At 34.7% G+C, this 21,625-nt stretch overlaps 1 protein-coding gene and 1 long non-coding RNA gene across 2 annotated transcripts; both read right to left on the bottom strand.

Annotated features, from left to right (window-relative positions):
- Positions 1-10,957: 10,957 nt before the first annotated feature.
- LOC107491794 (uncharacterized) lies at positions 10,958-12,686 on the bottom strand. Its single transcript, XM_016112714.3, has one exon. It carries the CDS (start codon positions 12,518-12,520, stop codon positions 11,306-11,308), a length of 1,215 nt encoding a protein of 404 aa, XP_015968200.1. The 5' UTR covers positions 12,521-12,686; the 3' UTR covers positions 10,958-11,305.
- Positions 12,687-13,843: 1,157 nt separating this feature from the next.
- On the bottom strand, positions 13,844-20,837 carry LOC110273320 (uncharacterized). Its single transcript, XR_002364770.2, has 3 exons — positions 19,808-20,837; positions 15,512-15,637; positions 13,844-15,367 (listed from the first exon to the last, which is right to left on the bottom strand). It is a non-coding gene; the product is annotated as an uncharacterized LOC110273320 (long non-coding RNA).
- Between the last annotated feature and the right edge of the window lie 788 nt (positions 20,838-21,625).

Genomic DNA, 21,625 nt, shown 5'->3' with positions numbered 1-21,625 from the left:
AAAAAATGGTATACAAAAATTAATGTATATAATATTTCTATTGTTTTTATGTCTTTATAAAAACTGATAAAAAAAATTGATTGGCAGGAATTTGGGTAAGAAAACTGATATATTTTTTTAAATTTATTTTCTTCTCCAAAGATAGTGAAGGAATTTTTTAAAATAAATAAAATAAATTTTTTATTTATCAAAATATATAATTTGTAGCATTTTTACTGAAATAATATTTTATCTCTTATCTTGTTTACACATTAAACGAGATATGTGCACTCTTATTTCATTTACACTGCAAACAAAATACGTAAAAAATTATAACGTTTACACTATAAACGAGATACATTACAATAAATTTTCAGCAGCTATAAAAAGATGTGCAACCTTTTGTATTTTTCACAAACATTTCACTTCTTCTTTTCTTCCGGCTTTCTTCCGAAAAATAAGCTAAAATGTCTAGTGGTGGTGGATATGTGGTTGTAAGTGTGTATCCCAATCGGCATATGAGAAACAGTGACACCGACGTGATATTTGAGTGTGATAATCCCATTCTTTTGCGCACCTGACGAGTTAGTTCTTTGTCCGATTTGAAGAGTCTGATATTGAGTAATGTTGGTGGTAGCGGGAGAAAAGAGATAGGAAGGGTGGGGTATAGATTGCTAGCACCAATGTGAAATGGAGTTTTCTCGTCTGTTTTGCCTCCATGGCGACGAGCATGTGTGGCTCATGTTTGACATCCATGGGAGAATCATGACGCAATAAGTCATGGAGCTTTCTGCAGAGGTCTGCGATGTTGGTGGCCGTGGATCTAGCCACTCGAATTTAGTGTAGGACGACCCACCTCTCGCACCGCAACCGATACACATTGCGAATTCAGTCGAAGACATGGACGTGGATGATGAGGAATCCGACGAGGAGTATATTGCGGAAAGCAACAAGAGTAGTTCTTCTGAAGATGATGACGAGGAAAAGTTCATACCCGAAACGCCGGTTGAGACATCAGTTCGGTATCTTCTTTTTACTCCACAACCAATTCCTGCCTTCTCAGCTGTACCTAGTCACTATCAGACGCTAGATCTGGATGCGATGCACGAGAAAACTCATTTTTCAATATGGGTGAAGAGAATTACAACTTAGATAGTGGCGTGGAGTTTTGTATTGGCCCCAGCTTCAAGAGTAGAGATACAGTGATGTAGGGTGTGAAGAATTGCAGCATTCGCAGAAGTACTGAGTACCAAGTAGTGGAGTCGGACCGATTAAAGTACCATGTTTATTTCCAGCAATATGCAGCTGGATGCCCGTGGAGTCTCCATGTTGCCCTCCAATAGAATCTCGGATATTGGTGATGCCTCGTTTAACTGTGGTGTAATTAATATCATTTATCACTGTTATATTTTGTGTAAATACTAACCATGTATGTGTTATTTCGTTTGGGAGATGTGTAGGGTTGGAGGAGCACACATGTATTTGGCACGAACTATGTCTCAGGACCATCGACACGTGTTTAGCCCTCCACCGATCATACCATTCACGAAGCTTGGTAGGCAACCATACATCCTCGCCACGTCCTGTGGTAGTTAGGAACCTGTCAATGTTGACTAGGTCCCCTGGTACTGGCTGTTCGCTATTAAACTGGCGTTTCACCCGATCAACATGGTAAAATTCAACTATGTTAAAGCAGACGAGGAAAACAATAGACATCCATGTCTCCCACTCTACCCTTCCTTCAGCCATGGCAGGCAGATGTTCTGCAGTACAGAGTCGTCATTGTAGGGCATTCACAAGAAATAATATACATTGTGAAATAATCATCAGTGACAGGTGCTAAAAAAGTATGAGTAATTTATGCAACTGTGACCAAATAAAAGGGTAACTCGCTTACCTCATCCAATTGTAACTGATCCAGCATCCGACGCTATTGCAGTACTTTTTGCTTGTACTAGTCCCTATTCTGTTGTGTCATATCTATCAACCTGTGAAAATTTGCAAGAATAACCACGATTCAATTAATCATATTGAATTACGTAAATGAAGAAAAGCGCAAAATTGTAGTGAACAATTACCTCACAACCATGAGATACATGTAAATCTGTTGCTCAGGTGGACACCACTAAGAGAATCTATAGTATATCCATGATACTAGTAGAGGAGTGCATCCTACGATATTTGTGGTGGAGCGATGTGTTGCAGAGGATAGGGAATGGTACGTCCACGCTAGCACTGCAGACTCTCAAGATAGAGAACGACACCTCAGAAAATCATCTCATAGAGGGAGCCATTGGAGATGGACCTAATTATTTGATTTATCAATATCAGGTAATCACCAATCATAAAAAATATGTAGCATCTTGCGTACCATCAGTATTGGGCATCTGTCGGAGTCGCTCTCGAAGCCATGTCAGCTTGAAGTAGAAAGACTCCTTCCTCTGCTGACTTTGCTGCTGGACTGCAGGAGGCCTAACACCGAGTAACCGCCCAAGCCTTAGTCCTGTACCATGTATGGAAATCACGGAAGCACCCACTGACTTGCTCTCTATGCACATGTAGCCCTGAGGTGGTACGCAATGTCCTACAGGGTGATGTGCACTCACCCCACGACAAGTGAAAAGTGTAGGTCTCAGGACGCCAGTGCTCCACAAATGCCAATATCAGGGAGTTGTCAAACACAAAATTTCTAAGTAGCACCACGTCATCGAAGCCAACCTCCCTCAAGTAGGGAACAATGGCGTCCACTGGTGGGAGTGTGCGACTCACTCTCCTGAAAAGAAGTAGGCGAGATCTCTAGTAAACAACAAAAAATACGAATAAAAAATGTGTAAACATATAAAGCTATAAAACTTTCACAACAAAAAAATTCTATTATATAAACGTTTACGTAATAAATTAATTTATATTATAAGTAAAACCTTAATAAAAGCCTATCTATTCTATTATATAAAAATCGGATTTCTGCACTTAATGATGAAGTTGACGTGGCATGATTCTGAGAGTATTTTCCAATTTATTTCTTTTAACTCATTAAATACAAGTTACTACGGTGTATTAATTATAGAAACTAATTGATTTGATTATATATTTAAATATTACATAATTTATTATAATTTATATCAAACAATTAATTATTAAAAATATTTTTCAATTTATTTCTTTTAACTCGTTAAATACAATTCATTACAGTAAATTAATTATATCAACTAATTGATTTGATTAGATATTTAAATATCACACAATTTATTATAATTTATATCAATTAATTAATTATAATTTATTATATCAATTAATTAATTATAATTTATTATATCAATTATTTTAATTTATTAATTTATAAGGTGCATATTAAAATAGATAATTTGTTATTTATTCTAATTGAATATAATAAAGACAGATTAATTTAGTTAAGAAAATTATTGTCTCCTAAAAGAGTGTTTCTCTATTTGTCTTTTTAATTCATTAAATTTAATCAATTATTTTTTTATTTATTTTTTTGAATTTAGTAAATTAAATCAAATCACATCAATTATACTAATTATTTGCATTAACTAATTGATTTGATTAATTTTTAAAAATATTTTTATTTGATTTGTTTTATTTATTTAAATATATTAATTATAACTAATCCATTATTTAATTTTATTAGGATAAATATTAAATTCTATTTCTAATATAAAAATATAAAATTTTATTCCTTCTATTTTTATTTTATCATTATAAAAGGTCATATATATTAGAAGATGATCTCATTTTTTTATTAATTACTCTTTTATTTGGTAGTTTTTACAATAATTTTTTTCTTCTTATGAGACGCCGTGGCAAGAAGGCAACTATCGACTTATCGTGGATACAAGCCACGAGACCCTCCAACTCTCATTCAAAGCTATATATAATATGTAAGGGTGTTCATGGATCGGATCTAATCCTCATATCCGCAGTGTTTATCCGAATCCGATTCGAAAATTGCGGATATGGATCTGATCCGCAAGGCTATCGGATCCGCACACTAATCGGATCGGATTGCGAATTTTGTGTTGGTATCCGCATTTTCGATCCGCATATCGCATCTTTTATCTGTTTGCTTGCTTTGCCGACTTGTATTTCTTGCCTAATTGTATAACATGCCTAATTGCATAATTGAATTACTTGATATACATGCTTATACTTGTGCTTTTCTTGCATTGATATTATCTGTGTATTCTACTGGGATTGAGGAGGTTCGGAAGGTGGTGGCGATGGGATCGCATGGAGGATAAGTTGGTGAAGGCTGTGGGACAGCAAAGAGTTGTTAGTTTAGAAATCCACTAAATTAGATTACCCCTTTTATTATTATGGATCCAAGATATGCTTCAATGTTTTAATTATGCTTTAAGATGAATCTTGTGATGGGGAAGTTCTAGGATTGCCTCTGGCATCACAAAGTCTTATATCTTACATCACTGGACACTATTACCATACTGAGAACCTCCGGTTCTCATACCATATGTTGTTATTTTTTTCAGATGCAGGTTGCAACCCACCTCGGTGAGTTGCTTTGATGGTGACAGAGCGGAGGATCCTGGATATGTTTTGAAGTCTTTTGGTTATTTTGTTTAGTTTCTCTCACTTTTGTATTTATTTTGCCTAGAGACTTACTTTGAGAGAAAAAATTGTATAATCTGTTTTACTATCTAAGCTCTGTATATCTACATGTGACTAGTTGGCTTAAACTCCGCAAGCGGCGGCTAGATCTCTATATTATTATCTTTTGATATACCTATTTACATATACCTTGATATCTGTACATATATCTTGTGCTTCGTTTAGTGTAGCTTCGTGAGTACGCTTTGCGCTTTTCAAACTCTGTTTTTGAGTTGTATCCTTCATCGGGTTTCTAGAATATATTATTTTTTCTATATATAATATGTATAAGCTTTAGAATTGTCGTAACTTTTGATTAACCTTTGCTTTACGACGCGAAGTAAGGCTTAGGGTAACTTACATTAAGTAAAAATATTTAGTTAAATAATTAATAACTAAATTAATAAAAGTCTATATAATTTAATTTAAATTAAAATATTTAGTTAAATAATTAATAACAACATTCATTTCCCATCTCCCTTATAACTTACATTAAATAAAAATATTTACTTAAATAACTAACAACAAGTAAACCATCAACTTAATAACTTAATTTAAGTAATAATAAAATTAAAAAAATTATTTACTTAAATATTTAATAACTAGAAACATAAATATCTTGTTACTTAATTAAGTTAATTAAAAAATATTTAATTAAATAATTAATAACTAAATTAATTAAAGAAAAACAAAGCTAAATAAATATTTAACTAACAAATCCATATTAAAGTATGTCTAAAATCATACCCTACTCATCGAAAATCATAATTAACATTAAGTGTCATGTGTTCCAATGTCTCCATCATAAACAAGTAATTCAAAGCCACCATCTTCAGAAGTACCACCAAAAGAAGTATTTGAAGATTCAATTACAACATCAAACATATCCACTTTAATTTTTATGTCTCCTCCATCTAATAAAAATATAAAATAGAAAAAAAAAACCTCAATAAGAAATCAAAATGAACAACATATATCTTTATGGAAGGAAACAAAATTTGCTATGTCACTCATCATTAGGATACGAAGGCATAGCATTATCTGTATATATTAGACTTTCAATGCCTTCAACATCTCCGTTAGTAAATTCAGGATCATCCTCATCTGCCATTACCCAAATATCTATGGTGTTAATGCTTTGAATGTCAATTGGATCATAATTCCTTTTCTTTCGATACAACCTAGATTGAAGGCGTAGGTTATAGGTCACATAAACAATGTTACATAGTCTTTGATGCTCTAACCGGTTCCTCCGCCTTGAATGGATTTGTTCAAAAAGGTTCCAGTTTCTCTCACATCCAGATGAAGAAGATGTTTGATGAAGAAGACAAATTTCCATTTTTTTTGCAATTTAGGAGCACTTCTACCATGTAACCTCTACCATTCACCTACATAGATATAAAAATCAAATATTATTTAATATTTATCACTCAAGATATTAAACTTTCAAACTAAATTGAACTTGGAAATAAAATAACTTACCAGGTTCGAGTTTTGTTGCCGTTCTCTTGGCACTTTCCCTCCCAAAACTTTCTTTACAATCTCGATACAATTATATCTCTTGCATTGCGGCAATTGAGTTATCGTAAAGTGATTCAACATCAAGCAAATCAAGTAAAGATCTTAAGATATTTGCCTTCTCAACAAAACCCTCACTATAGAAAAAACCTGGATTTAGAAAGCGTGCCACCGCATGCATGGAGATCCGCTTCAAATGCTTATCCCACCGCATTTTCAAGATACTTGTGTATGGCGTATAAGCAGCTTTTTGATTTCTAAGCATTGTTTTGATAGCATTTTTTGCTCTTTGCATGCCTTCAATCACGTATCCCAAAGAGAATTTCTCATCAACATCAACAATCCTCAACAACTTAATAAGAGAACCAACAATTTTTCACAATAGTACACAGTCACTTTGGAGGCACCGGAAACAAGTCAGCTATGTGAGGAATACTTGCAATATCTTTCAAAATAAGATTGATACAATGAGTAGCACAAGGAGACCAAAAAATATTTGGATACTTTTCATGAATGAGTTTTCCAGTAGATACATAATTAACAGCATTATCACTGACCACATGCACAATATTACTAAGCCCAACCCACTCAATAACATTAAAAAACAAAGTAAACAAGGCATCGACAAATGACATACCAGCCGAAAAATAAACTAGAAAGTTAATTAAGGTTTGTTGCCTTTGATTTTGATCAGTCCAGCCATCTGCCATCAGTGTACAACCAGTGCTTTTCCACGAGCTCCTATAGCCTTCGACAAGTAACTGACACTCTTTCTTAAGATCGGCCAACAAATGAACTCTCATTTCATCATATGACGGTCCTTTAAAATCAGATCCAATTGCAGCAATACCATCCAATGCAGGTTAAAAGTAAGGTGATTGAATTGCATTGAAAGGAATATGTGCATCAATGATCCATTTAGAAAATCCCAACTTAGCCTTGTGCGATTTTTTTACTGGCCAAAACACTTTTCAAAGTCAGTTGAGACCCTGGAATAGTCCCTTCTTTAAACTAACTTTCAATTTGTGTAGCAACAACAGCTCTTCTCTTTTCTTTGTCTCCCATTGTTGTAGGAACAGCATGATGTACGGGGTTAGGCGATTCAGACTCTTGTGCTTGTGGTTCCACACTATAAGACTCCTCCTCAAATTTTTTTCCATCTTTTTTTTTTATTTTCCATCAATAGCCTCTTGAATTGAAGTTCAACCTCTTCAATGACTTTGTTACATACTTTAATTTGTCCAAAAATTTTTGCTAGATGATATTTCATTCTATATATACCTCCTCCATTATAAGTATTCAAACAAAAGATACATGTATATTGCGACTTGTGATTTTTGTCATACTTCACAGTAAAATATTTTCAAGTTGGGTCAGATTTTCCTCGAAAAGAATCTATTTGAGATTCTCAGACAGCATTATCATGTGGTTGTTGATCAATTTGTGCTTGTTCCATCTAAGTTATATACAATATACAAATTATAAATTAGTGAAATACATACAACAACCATTACAACAATTAGTCAGTTACAACAAAATTCAGGAATCAAAATTGAATTTACATACAACAGGCCAGCCATTACAAATTACTGAAATGAGTGAATTACATATAGCAAAATTCAGAGAATTACATAATACATACATCAGCCATTACAACAATTCTAGCAAAATTCAAAATCCAAAATTTTAGCAAAATTCAAATTTTAGCAACTATTACATATAATTAACCAAATAAATTAATTGACCAAATAATCCAAAATTGAATTATATACCGCAGCTATTACATACAGAAGCAGAACTCTACATCAATCCATATAATTAACCAAATAAAGAACTCTGCATATTAATTCATATAATTCATTAACAAAATAAAAAATGGTTGTAAAACCAGTACAACTCACTGTGGCGCAGAGTAGAGAAGGCGTCTAGGTCACAGCGGTAGAACAGAGCAACTTTTGACGACGTTGACAGAGCAGCTTCCGCTGACCAGACAAGCAGACGACGCCGACCAGGCGACCAGACCAGCTTCAGAGTTCAAACGACGACGCCGCTGCAGTAGCTTAAATCTGTGACGGTGATTTCCTTCCGCCCGTTGGAGGTCCTTCTACCCGGTGATAGCATCGATTGTGGTAGACTGAGAGGGATGGTGGCCTTCGTTGTTGGATGAAGATTGGAACTTGGAAGTGAAATTAGGGTTGAATGTGTGGTGGCTGGTGAGTGAAGGGAATGAGGTCTCCAGTTTGCATAAGGGGTTGGGTTGGGTTGGGTTACCGGGGTCAGGTGGTCAGCGAATGCGAATTTCTTTTTTTTTTCGCGTCTCAAAATGACGCCGTTTATGGCCCCAGGTAAAAAATCGGTACCTTTAAAAAATTGGCCGATTCACCACCAATTTGACCAGTTTTTTTATCGATTTTTTACAAGGTGATTCTAGGGTTAATCGAACTGGCCAGGTGACCGATTTTCGATTAAACTAGCCAATCCGATCTAATTTTCAGAACCTTAATTGATATAATTGTCAAAAACAGTGATAAGTTCAATTTTAGTTGCTAAATAAAATAGACTCTGATTGATATAATTCTTTTTGAATTTTTTTAGTCTAGAAATTATTAAATTTAAATATTTGTAATTATATATTAAATATTTTATAATTTTATTATATATTTAATTAAATTAGTTCAACTACAGTTCGATACTGGTTAAATCATTGAACTATTGAATCAGTCACTCGATCAGTTCAATAACCGATTCGATTATCGCAACCTTGATTTTTATTAATTGTTGTTGAGTTTAACTAATAATTAATTTCTTTTTTACTTAATATCAGTCAATCTTTATATATATTGTTTATTTATTTTATATTTAATAAAAAATTAAGAAATAATTTTATAATAAAAAATTAGTTAATATTAACTAATTTAAATTAGTTGTATATAATTATTATTTTATAATCTCCATAAACCACCTTGATGTTTATCAAGATGAGACTAAACTACCGCGGTAGATTAGAGAAGAAACCTAAAATTGGGACAAACTTTAATCGTTCAATAATACTGTAATACTCTAATCCATTCCATTCAATTCATGGGATGTTTAAGTTTAACTCAACCCTAATTCTTTTTAAGGGTATTTAATAGCTATAAAATCAGTATATGATTCATTTATACTTTAAAAAAAATATTATATATACATAAAAATAACAATTAAATTAACTATTATATATTTTTATATATTTATATATATTATTTCATACATTTTCAATACTTGTTTTATATTTTAATCTTTTTTTTTATATACAAATATTCATATTTTGACCCAATACTATGGTTCAGATCAAAGTGAGTCAAAAGATCCAATTTAAAAGTTGGCCTTCACCACCTAACCGACCTCCCAAAAAAGAGGTCGGATTCGACGTAAATCCCTCCCTATAAAGGTCGGGTTCGAGATGAACTGACAGACAACACTTATTCAAATAAGTAACTGTCTCCTTAAATCTCTCGTCCACTTCCAGAAACAATATCTCAACAACCTTAGGATAAAGGGACGATTATCCACCTTCAGAAGTGAAACTACTCCAACGGTAGTTATTGAATCACCACTATAAATACACTGACACACTCAGGTAAAAGTTAAGTTCCAATATACTCTAAATCTGCTTACTTCCTTACTGATTTAGGCATCGGAATATCTTTGCAAGTACTACCCCCCATTTTCCAAACACACAACTTGGACGGCAGCTCTCAAATACATATAAATCGGATACCACCTTCCTTTGACGTTTAGATCAATCCTACAAACTCAATCTACCTATCTCAAATTACCTATGTAACAACAAATCACTAATTTTTAATTAGTGTACATTACCATAGACATAATTATTAGACCCATGGGTTAAATAGGTAATGTTAATCATATAAATTGGCTAGCTTAACAAATCACTTAAGCAATGTTATATAACTAACAAAATTTATTTTTTTTTATTAATATTTGAACAATATTTTAAATTTTAAGTAATAAATTATAAACTCAAAAATTTAATTCATAAATTCTAATAAGATAAAAATAAAATATTGACTAAATATTAATAAAAATATTAGTTCCTAATATTTTTTCTAAGATGAAATAGAAAGTGTGGTGACAATAATAAAGATTATGGATTTCTTTTTTTTTTTTTCGAATCTTGTAAGAAAATTTATGTAGTCTGTTTGAAAATAAAAGTGCTAGATGATCAATAATTTTTTTTGTTTTGTTTTAGTCTTATGTTTTTTTTTTTGGTGACTGTTTTAGTCTTACATTTAAACTCACATTAGTAAACTCTCTATTTTTTCTTGTACTTAAAATAGTGGCTCTCAAGTATTTTTCACTAGAAAGTTAAAAAAAATATAGTTCGCCTGATTAGCATGTTAGTCTTTCAAATATAAAGAAAAATTGGTAAAAATGATAAAATAATATTTTAATTATGTTAGAACTAAAATGGTGAACTCACAAATAATAAAAATTATAAATTTAGAAATGATTAAAATATTATTTTACTTCTTTATATATCAATCTCCTTACTTTAAAAAATATTTTTATTTAGCTTCAAGGATTAGCACAACTGAAAATAAATAGATACATATAGAACATAATTTATTATTTTTTATCAGTAGTTAATCAATAATATTTAAAATATAAATAAAAAATATGATATTAAATTATTAAACTAAAAAAATTAAATTAATAACTAAAAATATTAACTTCTACTAATTCTTGAGTTTTTCTTAAATTTAACAAGACTTAAATAAAATATGAAAGTTCCAATAAATTAAAAGAAATTATTCATTGAAGATAATCGGGTATACAAACTCCAGTATATATAATCCATTCCATGGAATGCAAATATACACTTGTTAACAGAAAAGTTAATTAAAAAAAATTAAAAGGGAAAAAAGAATCTGATATCCTCTCTAACAAAGCTACACCTTCTTCTGCTGCATCTACATACATCCAACCATTAATTAATCAAAATTGCGGATCCCAATTTACAGCGCCTACGTACAATAATCCCACTACTACCATGCATGTCTCGCGAGGGGGCTGCTCCTGCATCGCACACGATACTAATCTCCAGAGTAGCTAATCAATTAATGATTAATTAAAGTAATACCTGACCCTGTTTAATTTAATTAACAAATTAATTAATCAATTAATCTCTGCATTGAGATGATTCATCGTAAGTAAGCTCTGATCCACTTATTACGTGGCTCTTCCCCTGATGCCTCTTCTTCCGTTTGCCTCCGCCGCAAGTAATTGAGATCTCACACCCAAACACCGTCCCGAAGCACGAAAACAGCCCTTTCTGCTGCTGCTGTTGCTGCCGGTTCCCGCCTACGCTACTCCGCCTCCCCGGCGTTTTACCTACAACGCGCTTAGAGCTTTTGTATTTCTTCACCTCAAACTCTTCACTAACTTCCGATGGAGGCGCCGATTGTTGATGGTCCAGATCGTAAGCAGGGGTAAGCTCAATCCTCCATCTCTCAATCTTCGTCCTCATCCCTACTTCCGAGTTGCTATTCCCTGTCCAACCGTCGATCGCCGAACTCTCTGCCGATCTCGGTGGCAGTGCCGGCATCGGATACAATCCTTTTGCTATTGCCGCCGCCACCACCGATGGCGACGGACCTACATCCGAACACAACGAACCGTTTAAGTTCACAATTGGTGTGCCTTTCCGCAGAGTGAGAAACTCCGACTCGTCGTGTCCGTCGTGGGCATAGAAGTTTTGGCCCGCTCCTTGGTAGGTATAATCGTTGATTGTTGAATCGTTCTTCTCGCTCTGGCATCTCTGCAGCGTCAAGAGCTTCGGATCGTTGATACCGTTGTCCTGGCTCTCGGCGTCGTCGTTTTGGTGTTTTGTCATCTTCTTAGGGTCCTTCAGATCCCAATAACCGACGGCGGAGTTGCTGAGTTCGGAATACATAGGCATGCTCCTCTTTGTGCTATCGAGGAGCGTGACGCCGATGTTGAGGATCCCCTGAGGGCGACCGGAGGGCCTTCGGATCTGAAGCGCGACGAATCGGAGGTTTGGCTTGCGGTTCCCGGAGCGAGAGGAGGGCGGGATGAGGTTGCTGACGAGGACGCCGACGGTGCCGACGAGAACATCGCGAAGCCATGCGTTGGTGTAGATCTCGATCATGATAACGGAATTTTCGTTGCTGAGGAAGTCTTCATCAACCCTGTACACGAACTTCTCGTTCCACGTTGGGTTGGTGTGACCTACTTCGTCGACCCGCGTGGCTAGCTTGCGCTCAGGGTTCAACCACGCCACCGCGTAGGCTCGCATGGATTTCGAAATCGGCGCAAGATCCTGCGCCGATATGATGTTTATTTCTAGGAGCTGAAACGGAGCTGCAACCGACATTTTATGATTTTGTTTTGATATATATGCGACGCACGGATTATTATAATTAGTGGTGGCGTGTGACGGGGGAGGCGGTGGATCTGGCCGTGTTCGATCGTCAGTGTGGTGGTCACAAACCACGCACTCTCCCCCGAAAGTGCGCGCCAAAATGAAAATGCTATCTCTTGTTTCCTCTCTATCTGTCTTTTATATCTATAAAATTGCCGAGTCATTTATCTGGTTAATTAATTATATTTAGTTAGAGCGGGAAAAACTGAATACGTGGATGGCATATGCCACCTTTCAGGTTTTGGGTGATTGAGGGCGCAAGGAAAGGAGCTTATTACGTTCTGTTGAGTTAATTAATCAGTAACGTAACTATTTGTATGTTGTTTACCGTTTAGAGAATAATGGTTACCACTCATGCATCTTGCCTTGATTAAACATGTAATAATACCCGCTTATAGGTTGAGACAATCTCCATTCCCTCAATTGTCATTTGGTTCGTCCAATTAATAATTAGGATGGAGTTGTTTTGGGAGATTGAGTTGAACCTAATAATAGATGAATGGGTAATCTTAGGTAATTAATGATTTTTTGAATAATATTAATAATTACTAATAAAATAAAAATACATTATATCTCTAAATTATCCACCTAAATATTAATATTAGCACATCTAGTAAAATAAATATTTGATATCTTTATTATTCACATTGTTTACCAATATTGTTGATTACCTATACTTTTTCTAGTTGAATATTAATGTAGTAATCCGTATCATGTACAAAAAAAATTTATGCATATAATATGAATTAATTGAAACAAATTAAAAAATAACTATTGATGACTATAAACATAGCGAACATTTTGAAAAGTGAATAACGATATATAATAATTAATTAATATAATTAAAAATTATAATTAATAATATTATGTATACGTATTGTTGTTAAATGTATATATATATAATAGAAAGTAATAAGATACGTAAAATAAAACTATAGTCAAGGTACAGTAATCGTTGCTCGTCTTAGGTATTTTCAAAAACTAAAGGTTTACATTCGAAAATTCAAAATCCTTTTTAAAAGAGAAATCCGTTAATTCTTCAAAATCCAAAACATTTTCTTTTTATACAAAATATTAAAAAAAAATTTAGACAACATGCATAACCAACTTGTTTCAAGTATAGATTCATTAAGTCTATGCTGAACTAGTTTGATTTTTCATACTTTACTAATTCAAAAACACAAACCAATCACAAACTCCAGCCCACCACATAATTAATCACGGCCTCAAACCTAAACAACTCAATTAACATCAAATTCACCACAATCCAACCAATTTCAGTCACAAACATAAGTAGAAAGGTTCAAACACAATCAAAACAGTTACATCAAGTATAGCAATTAGCAGTTAAACATAATTATTCATATAGACAAACCAATTACAATATGCACACCCAAACATGCGCTCCGCTAACGTAGATGGACCGGGATGTGCCAGGGGATCTGTGGTGAATGCGAGGGGGGAGTCCCGCCCATTGCGAATGTGTCATCCAAATGTTCGGAAGGAGGCTCATTCAGATCCACATCTAGGTGTGTCTCGGGCCCGGCTACCGGATATCTGCATCGCGCCAAGTCATCCTCCTGCATAGTAACGCTAATCTCATCAAGGAAGCGTGACCCTCCAAACTCCGCGTCAAGGCCCTCATTGCCAAGCAAGTCCGATAGTATCTCACTTAGGCTAATATATGTCTGGATCTCATGCACTGCCTCGTCGCTGCTGGAAACCCTGACAAAAATAATCACCAAACCTTCCACCACCATCCCCGCCACCTCCATCGCCACCTAATCTACCACCACCATAACCAACATCTACACCATCACCGCAACAATCTCCACCAACATCTGCTACATCACCACAATCTCCCTCATCTCCTCCATAACGCCCACCCATCCCTCCATCATATCTGCCTGTAGGGCCTCTGCCACCCCCTCCATACCACCAGCATCTCCACCATCATGTCCTTTGCCACCCCCTCCATACCCACCACCACCCATACCACCAACATCTCTACCATCATGTCCTCCTCCACCATTGTGTCCTCGTCTACCACCTCCATCACAACCGTTATCATTGCCATCATCTCCACCATCATCCTCACCATCACTATCGTCGTCACCACCACCATCATCATCATCTCTGCCTATCCTTCCACGTCAAGCTCTACTAGGACCACCACCCCTCCCTCCCCGTTGGCCATGACCCCTAGCTCCTTTTCGGCCTCGACCCCTGCCTTCCAATGCATCACTCGCATCGTCAAGCAACCTCCACTCACGCTGACCCGAACGTGTCCCAACATGACGTCTTCGCTCAACACAATGTTTGTTTGGTACATTAGGAACCTGATCCATATTAGAAACATCATAGACCTCTCTGCATTGCTTCAGTTGGGATCACAACTGCCTTGGAGTCACCGAGGAGGAGCTGAGGCAACAAGAGTCTCTTTTCATGCTCATGCCACCACTCCAAGTACACATATGAAGGTCCTGGCTTTGGAACAATATCAAACCGTAACACATGTTGCGCCTTGTTGGTCCAATGAATGTGCCAACTCTATAAGATATTGGAAAACCACCGATCTCTGCCTTTGCCATCCTTCAACACAATCGATATCGAGGACGACACGGGATCAATGCTATACTCCACCAAGCTGCGGTAGCACCTAATCCACTTGATGCCACTCTACGTCAACAAAGTAGATCAATGCCATCGCAGCCTCCACAATGCCATATGTCGTGGCTCTTATATCTTGGGATGCACCACCTGAATAACATCATGCGAGTTGTATGGCATCCACATAAACTGTGAACAAAAATAGTTATCACATGTCATCATAAACAATAAGAATTGTCAAGATAACATTAACGATAAATATATTAAAATCCTAAATACTCATATCCCCGGCCTAAAGTATAAACAAACACAGCATAAATAAACAGCAAGTACCTCAACACCAATGCCAATAAAAGACATCAAATCCATCAGGCTGGAAACCAGGAACTGCAAGAAGATCCATGACTGAAGGAGCTGCAATGAATCTTCTATTATCAGGGTCATTTGCCCAATTTGCATCTGCGAAAGCAAGAAGGCGATAGTTAGTGTTTTTAGTAAATTGAATTCCATGATTTGTCATACTTGCCAAATATCGAAGGATTCATTTGACAATCTTCCAATGTTGAAGCAGTGGATTATGCATGAATTGGCTGCTCTATTTAGAGAGAAGGTAATTATAGGATGTGTTAAGAGTGACATATTGAAGTCCACCAACAAGGAAACGATAGAGAATATGATCATCAAAAAGTTCAGTTCCTTAAGATGTTAATTTCACTGAGGGCAACATGGTGTAGACATGCAATTAGACTCATCCATGTTAGCACGTTTATCATATATATTTGCACTGTGAGACATGAAGATCACCAGATTTTAAATAATTGAACTCGACCAAGAAAGAAATGCAGCTGACCAAGATCTTTGAGTGAAAATTTAGCATGTAATTATGAAATTAAAGATTCCAATTCCTTGGTATTGTCGCCTGTGATGACAATGTCATCAACATAAGCAAGTAAAAAATAAGTTGAAGTAGTTATAAAACAAACAAAGAGAGAGGGATTAGCAGTGGTGTTAACAGAACCAAAATTAAAAAGAGCCAGGCCCTGGGAGCCTGATTTAGACCATAAATGGCCCTATTTAACTTGCAAACAATAATAGAATCAAATGTAGAGAAGCCTTGGGGCTGCATCATATAAACATGTTTAGATGAATTGCCATTCAAGAAGACATTATTAAAATCAAATTGACACAAGGGCCTTTTGATAATGCTATTGATAAAACAGTTCTAATAATGGTTGGCCGAATAACTGGGCTGTATATTTGGGAGTAATCAATCCCTTCAACTTGATGACAGTCCTTAGCTACCAGCCGTGCTTTATATTTTTTAGTTGAGTTATCAGGCCCTCTCTTATTATAGAAAATCTATTTGCAACCAATAACAGTGGCATTAGGAAGAGCTGTGACTAATTGCCATGTTTTATTTTGTTGAAGAGCATTGTACTCCTCCTTTATAGTTTGAAATTAATGGGGGCTGTGTAGAGCTTGAGGAACATTCCTAGGAATATTGTTTACTAAGTCATGCTTAGACATTGTAGTAGTATATGTCTTAGGTTTGGTAATACCAAATTTAGACTTGGTTTGCATAGAGTGAGTGTTAGTAATCATACAAGATGAGGAGCTTTTAGAAATAGGAGATAACTGAGTATCAGTCCTTGAAATTGGAATAGTATTAGTAGAGACATTGTGATCAGAATTAGAAGATGTAGTAGTAAAGGATGGAGACAAATTTGAGATAGTAGCAGGGAGATTAGAAGTATTTGATAAATTCATAAGAGAATTATTGTCATGATCATATTTATGATTAGAGGTAGCAGTGAAAATGTTGGAAACAGGTAAATAATCATCATATTAGAATCAAATTTAGATAAAGCAGAAGAGGAGTTACTAGGAAACATAGATGCATAAGGAAAAATTCCTTCATAAAAAATAACATTCCTAACAATAAACACTTTTTTGTCTTTGTTCGTGCATTTAAAGTCAAGAGATTGAGGTGCATATCCTAAAAAAATGCATTGATCAAATCTATAATCCATTTTGTGTTTGTTAAAGGGTCTTAAGTGAGGAAGACAGGTACAACCAAAAATTTTCAAGATTGAATAGTTTGGTTTAGAATTATGTAGCATTTCATATGGACTTTTGAATTGCAAAACTTTGGAAGGAAGTCTATTTATTAGAAAAGCAAAATTGAGAAATGCATCTTCCCAATATTCAAATGGTAGAGTGGCAGTGGCAAGGAGGGTGAGGCCCATCTCAGTGATGTGCCTATGCTTCCTCTCCACCACTCCTTACTGCTGATATATGTGTTGAGTTTAAAGAAATAATAAATTAATTGATAATGACTAAATATTATTATTGGGTTAAAAATTCAATTATGTGTGTGATTAGTTTGTAAATTGTGCAGAAAATAATAGAAAGCAAAACAGGCCCAATAACAAGCTTTAGGCTTATAAGCTTCAAGGGAATAGTTGCCGATCACTAATCATACCAACACTTTCCCATCAGAATCAAAAACAAGCTTAAGGCCAAATTGTTAGTCCAAGCTCAAGATCATATCACTCTCATGGCCTAAGGAAATGGTTGCTAACTAAGAAATGAAACTTCATTTTCATCTGAACCAAATCAAAGTCACCAAACCAATTCTCTCTCTTCTTTCTTCTCTTCTCTCTCTCTCATCCATGTGAAGCATACCAAAAGAAAGCGAGAAAGAGAAAGTCTGATTAGGATTCAAATAAAAAAAGTGGATTACCAAAACTAAGAAAGTCAAAAGCTAGGGTTCAGAAGCCAAGATCAAATCAAAGAGGTAAATCAAAAAATATTTTCCATCTTGGTTGTTCAAAGGTCAAGAATAAAACTTGGAGCCAAATTTTTTATATACACTTAGATATTTAAAGAAGATTGAAAAAGGATGAAAGAGAAGCAGTTGGATTTGATTGCATATTTGCTTTAATCATTACTGTTGTCTTCTGCACTACTGCTATTGCTGCTATGACATTGGAGAAGAAGGTAGTCAACTGTTCAAGCCAAGGTTCAAGCTTTAGGAACTTTACTCCTCTATTAAAGGGGTAAACAACCAGAGATTGATTCAAGGAGTGAGAACACAGTTTGGATTCTCATAGCTTTCAAGTTAAATCCTTCTTCTCCTTCAAAATTTACACTGAATTTTTTGTTCTTTAGTGTTCATTTTTTCTTTGTTTCTTTTCAATAGAAAAAAGCATTATGTGAGGAATCAGTAAAAACCATTGAGAGAAAAGATAGAGTTATTAGAAAAAGCCAGAAAATTCCGTCAAAGCTCTTTTGTATGTTTTTTTATTTTGTACACATGATTCTGAAGAGATTCCCTTGCTAAGTTGGGTGAGCACTTAGTGGTTAAAAATCTAGGAAGTAAACCTAGGCAAATCTAGCTTGGGTAGAAGCTGGGTTTGTCCCATATAAGATTGGGTTGAATTCTAGGGAAATTGGTGTTTGTAATCTTTGTGAACGATAGTGAAAATTCCTCCATTGTTGTAGTAGAGATTGGATGTAGGTCACATTGCACATGGTGGCTGAGCCAGGATACATGGCTGTGTGATTTTCTCTTCTCTACTCTTCTTCCGTTTCTCTTTGCTAAGAGACAAAATAAAAGTGTCTCATGCATTACATATTTCTCAGAAGTCACAGCTATCCGAAAGTAACTAATTTATGAACATTTCGTGAAGAGATAAAATAAAATTGTCTCCTAAATTTCATCTTAACAAACATATCAACAACAAATTGTCAATTCCAATCAGAAGCTAAAAGCAAAAAAGGTTCAAAAAGGAGGCTATAGATTCAACCCCTTTTTTCTAGGCCATTCACAAATCTTCACTGTGTATGGACATGATAAGCAATGTAAAATACCATGATGTTGTAGAAAAGCTTTAAACTCATTGGATAAAAATTCTTGTGCATTATCAGTTTGAATGGATTTCAAAGAGAAACCTGTTTGCTTTAATTTTTATACTGTTGCATGACAGGAAACACTTGAGCTTTAGTTGAAATTAAATATAAACAAGTGTATCGAGTAAAGGCATCAACTATACTAATATAAAACTTGTAGCTAGATCTAGAGAGAGTTGGAGTAGGACCCCACAATCTAAAAATACCAATTGCAAAGGATGAGTATAAGTTGTATCAGAAGGATAAAACGGGAGTGTATGCATTTTTCCCATGCAAAAAGATTTGAAGATAGATGAAATAGAATCTATATTATTCATATTAGATGGAATGTTACAATGGTTGAGCACAGTTTGAACAATATTCATAGCAGGATGCCAAGTCTTTTATACCAAAGTTCAAGATTCTGTCTACAAGAAGCTAAAAAAGACTGAATTTGACAATTATCATTTAAATTCCTATGGATGTTAAGACTATCAAAAGCATATAATCCATGTTTATTAAGTAGACCCCGAAGGAGCACTTCCTTGGATACATGAGATTTAACCAAATAATGATAAGGATGAAACTCAAAGAAAACTCCATTATCGAAACAAAATTTTGAAACAATGATAAGATTCTTTGCTAAAGCTGGTATGTGTAAAAGATTTTTCAAAACAAAAACAGAACTAGAATGAGGATCGGCAAGAAAAGAGTGTCCAATCTTGTTGATTGGAATACCTGAACGGAGCAAGATATAGTTGATCCGGGCCAATGTAATTAGAGGTTGAGATCAAGCTTGAAGAGTCATTAGTAAGATGATTGGTGGCACCAGTGTCTGGATACCAAGCAGAATCACTAGAGCACCACGTGCACCTCTTCTTCCTCCAAAGCCTCTAGCATACATTCTTGGATTGGTAGGTGCAGATTAAGTTAGATTCACTTGAGCTGTAGGAAAAGAAGCTTGTTTGAATTTGTCAATTGTATCTTCATGAGAAAGAAGCATATTCTCAATCTCTCCGATACTGAACAACTCAGGTTTTGCTTGCACCAATGTGATACAACTTGAAATCTTCAGGAAGTCCATTACAAATGGTTTCAATGTAATCTTCATTGTTGATATGATATCCAATAGCAATTAGAGAATCAACAAGACCTTTGATTTTTGAAAGATACTCAGAAACTTAAAGATTCCTTTTCTTGATGGATTTGAGTTGATGGCGAAGTTGTTTGATTTTTTATTTGGTATTTTCAGCAAACTAGAGTTGCAACTTCTGCCAGATCTCAAGAGCACCCATGCAGTATGCAATTCGATTCTTGATTGATGGATTGACAGGCACAAGAATCTAAGAACACAAATTGTAATCTTGTTGAATCCAATCAGTATACTTTGCAGAAATAGTACCAGCAGCTTGAGCAGCATCATATTCAAATTGTGGCGGTGCCTTGCCTTCTTGAATATGATCTTCTAGGTTCTGTCCACCAAAAGCAAACAGGGCATGCTGCTGCCAGGTTACATAATTCGATTCATTGAGCTTGTCTGTGATTGAGGAAAGAAAATTCTTGGAATTGATTGAAGAAAGAGTGAGAGCCATGGATCTGAACCTGTGCTCTTGATACCATGTGAGAATGGTTTCAAGAGTTATGAAAGATTAGAAGATTGATATTAGGTTGATGAACCCAGCAAATCAATTCTACAGAAACAAGTTTCTAGGGTTTCACAAAACAAAGCGTAAGAAGAGTACTTGAGAAAAATTGAATTAGAAATGAATTAATTGTTACTAGTGTTTTGACTAGTGTCAAATACGTTGTATTTATAGCCTAAATTATAGTTGTTGCACTTCTATTCTCTACTTTGAGTTTTAAATATTTAGTGGTTCCTTTAAATATATAACAATAAAATGCTTAGTAAATTGTTTAATAAAATTGTCATACATTCTAGACTATAAAAAAAGATTCAATGGACTAAGTAGGTTTTTTAGTTTTTCAAATGAATTTTAAATGTTTAATGGATGTTTTCAATGTAAAGGGTCAATAAATATTTAGTGAATTAATTAATAAACTTACTATCAACTCAACATTATAAAAAGACTTCAACAAGCTGTTGTGATAAGAATGACAGATAGATGTCCATTAATAATACAGGCGGTTGAAGTTTTCAAGAGAGAGAGTTAAAATTATTATGTAGACTAATTTTAATGAAAGTTGAATTTGTAAAGTTATAAATAAGACTTCATAGCCTTACGTACAAGACACAAGCAATACAACAAAAATTAATTTTCTCTCTTTCTTTATCTTCAATACTTCTTTCTCTCTTTATATATATATACATTACAACATATAATATTAGTAAATGCATATATGAATTATTATTGAGCTAATTATATTAATACTAGAGTCTTCTATTTATACATCTTTATTTTATATTTAGTATATCTTTTATTTATTTTACAACACGTTATCAGCACGAGACTCTGATCAAATTTTTAGGAAGACTCAGGTAACAAATTTTCATTATGTCAAAACTCTCTCATCTTGAATTCAATACTCTTGATATAT

This window comes from Arachis duranensis, chromosome 6, assembly GCF_000817695.3.
Source record: "Arachis duranensis cultivar V14167 chromosome 6, aradu.V14167.gnm2.J7QH, whole genome shotgun sequence".
Lineage (NCBI taxonomy): Eukaryota > Viridiplantae > Streptophyta > Magnoliopsida > Fabales > Fabaceae > Arachis > Arachis duranensis.
The sequence above is the reverse complement of the archived record's forward strand: the minus strand, read 5'-3'. Positions and strand labels throughout refer to the sequence as shown.

Coding starts and splice junctions, on each gene's coding strand:
- LOC107491794 (XM_016112714.3), bottom strand. CDS start 12,520: ATGTCGGTTGCAGCTCCGTTTCAGCTCCTAGAAATAAACATCATATCG.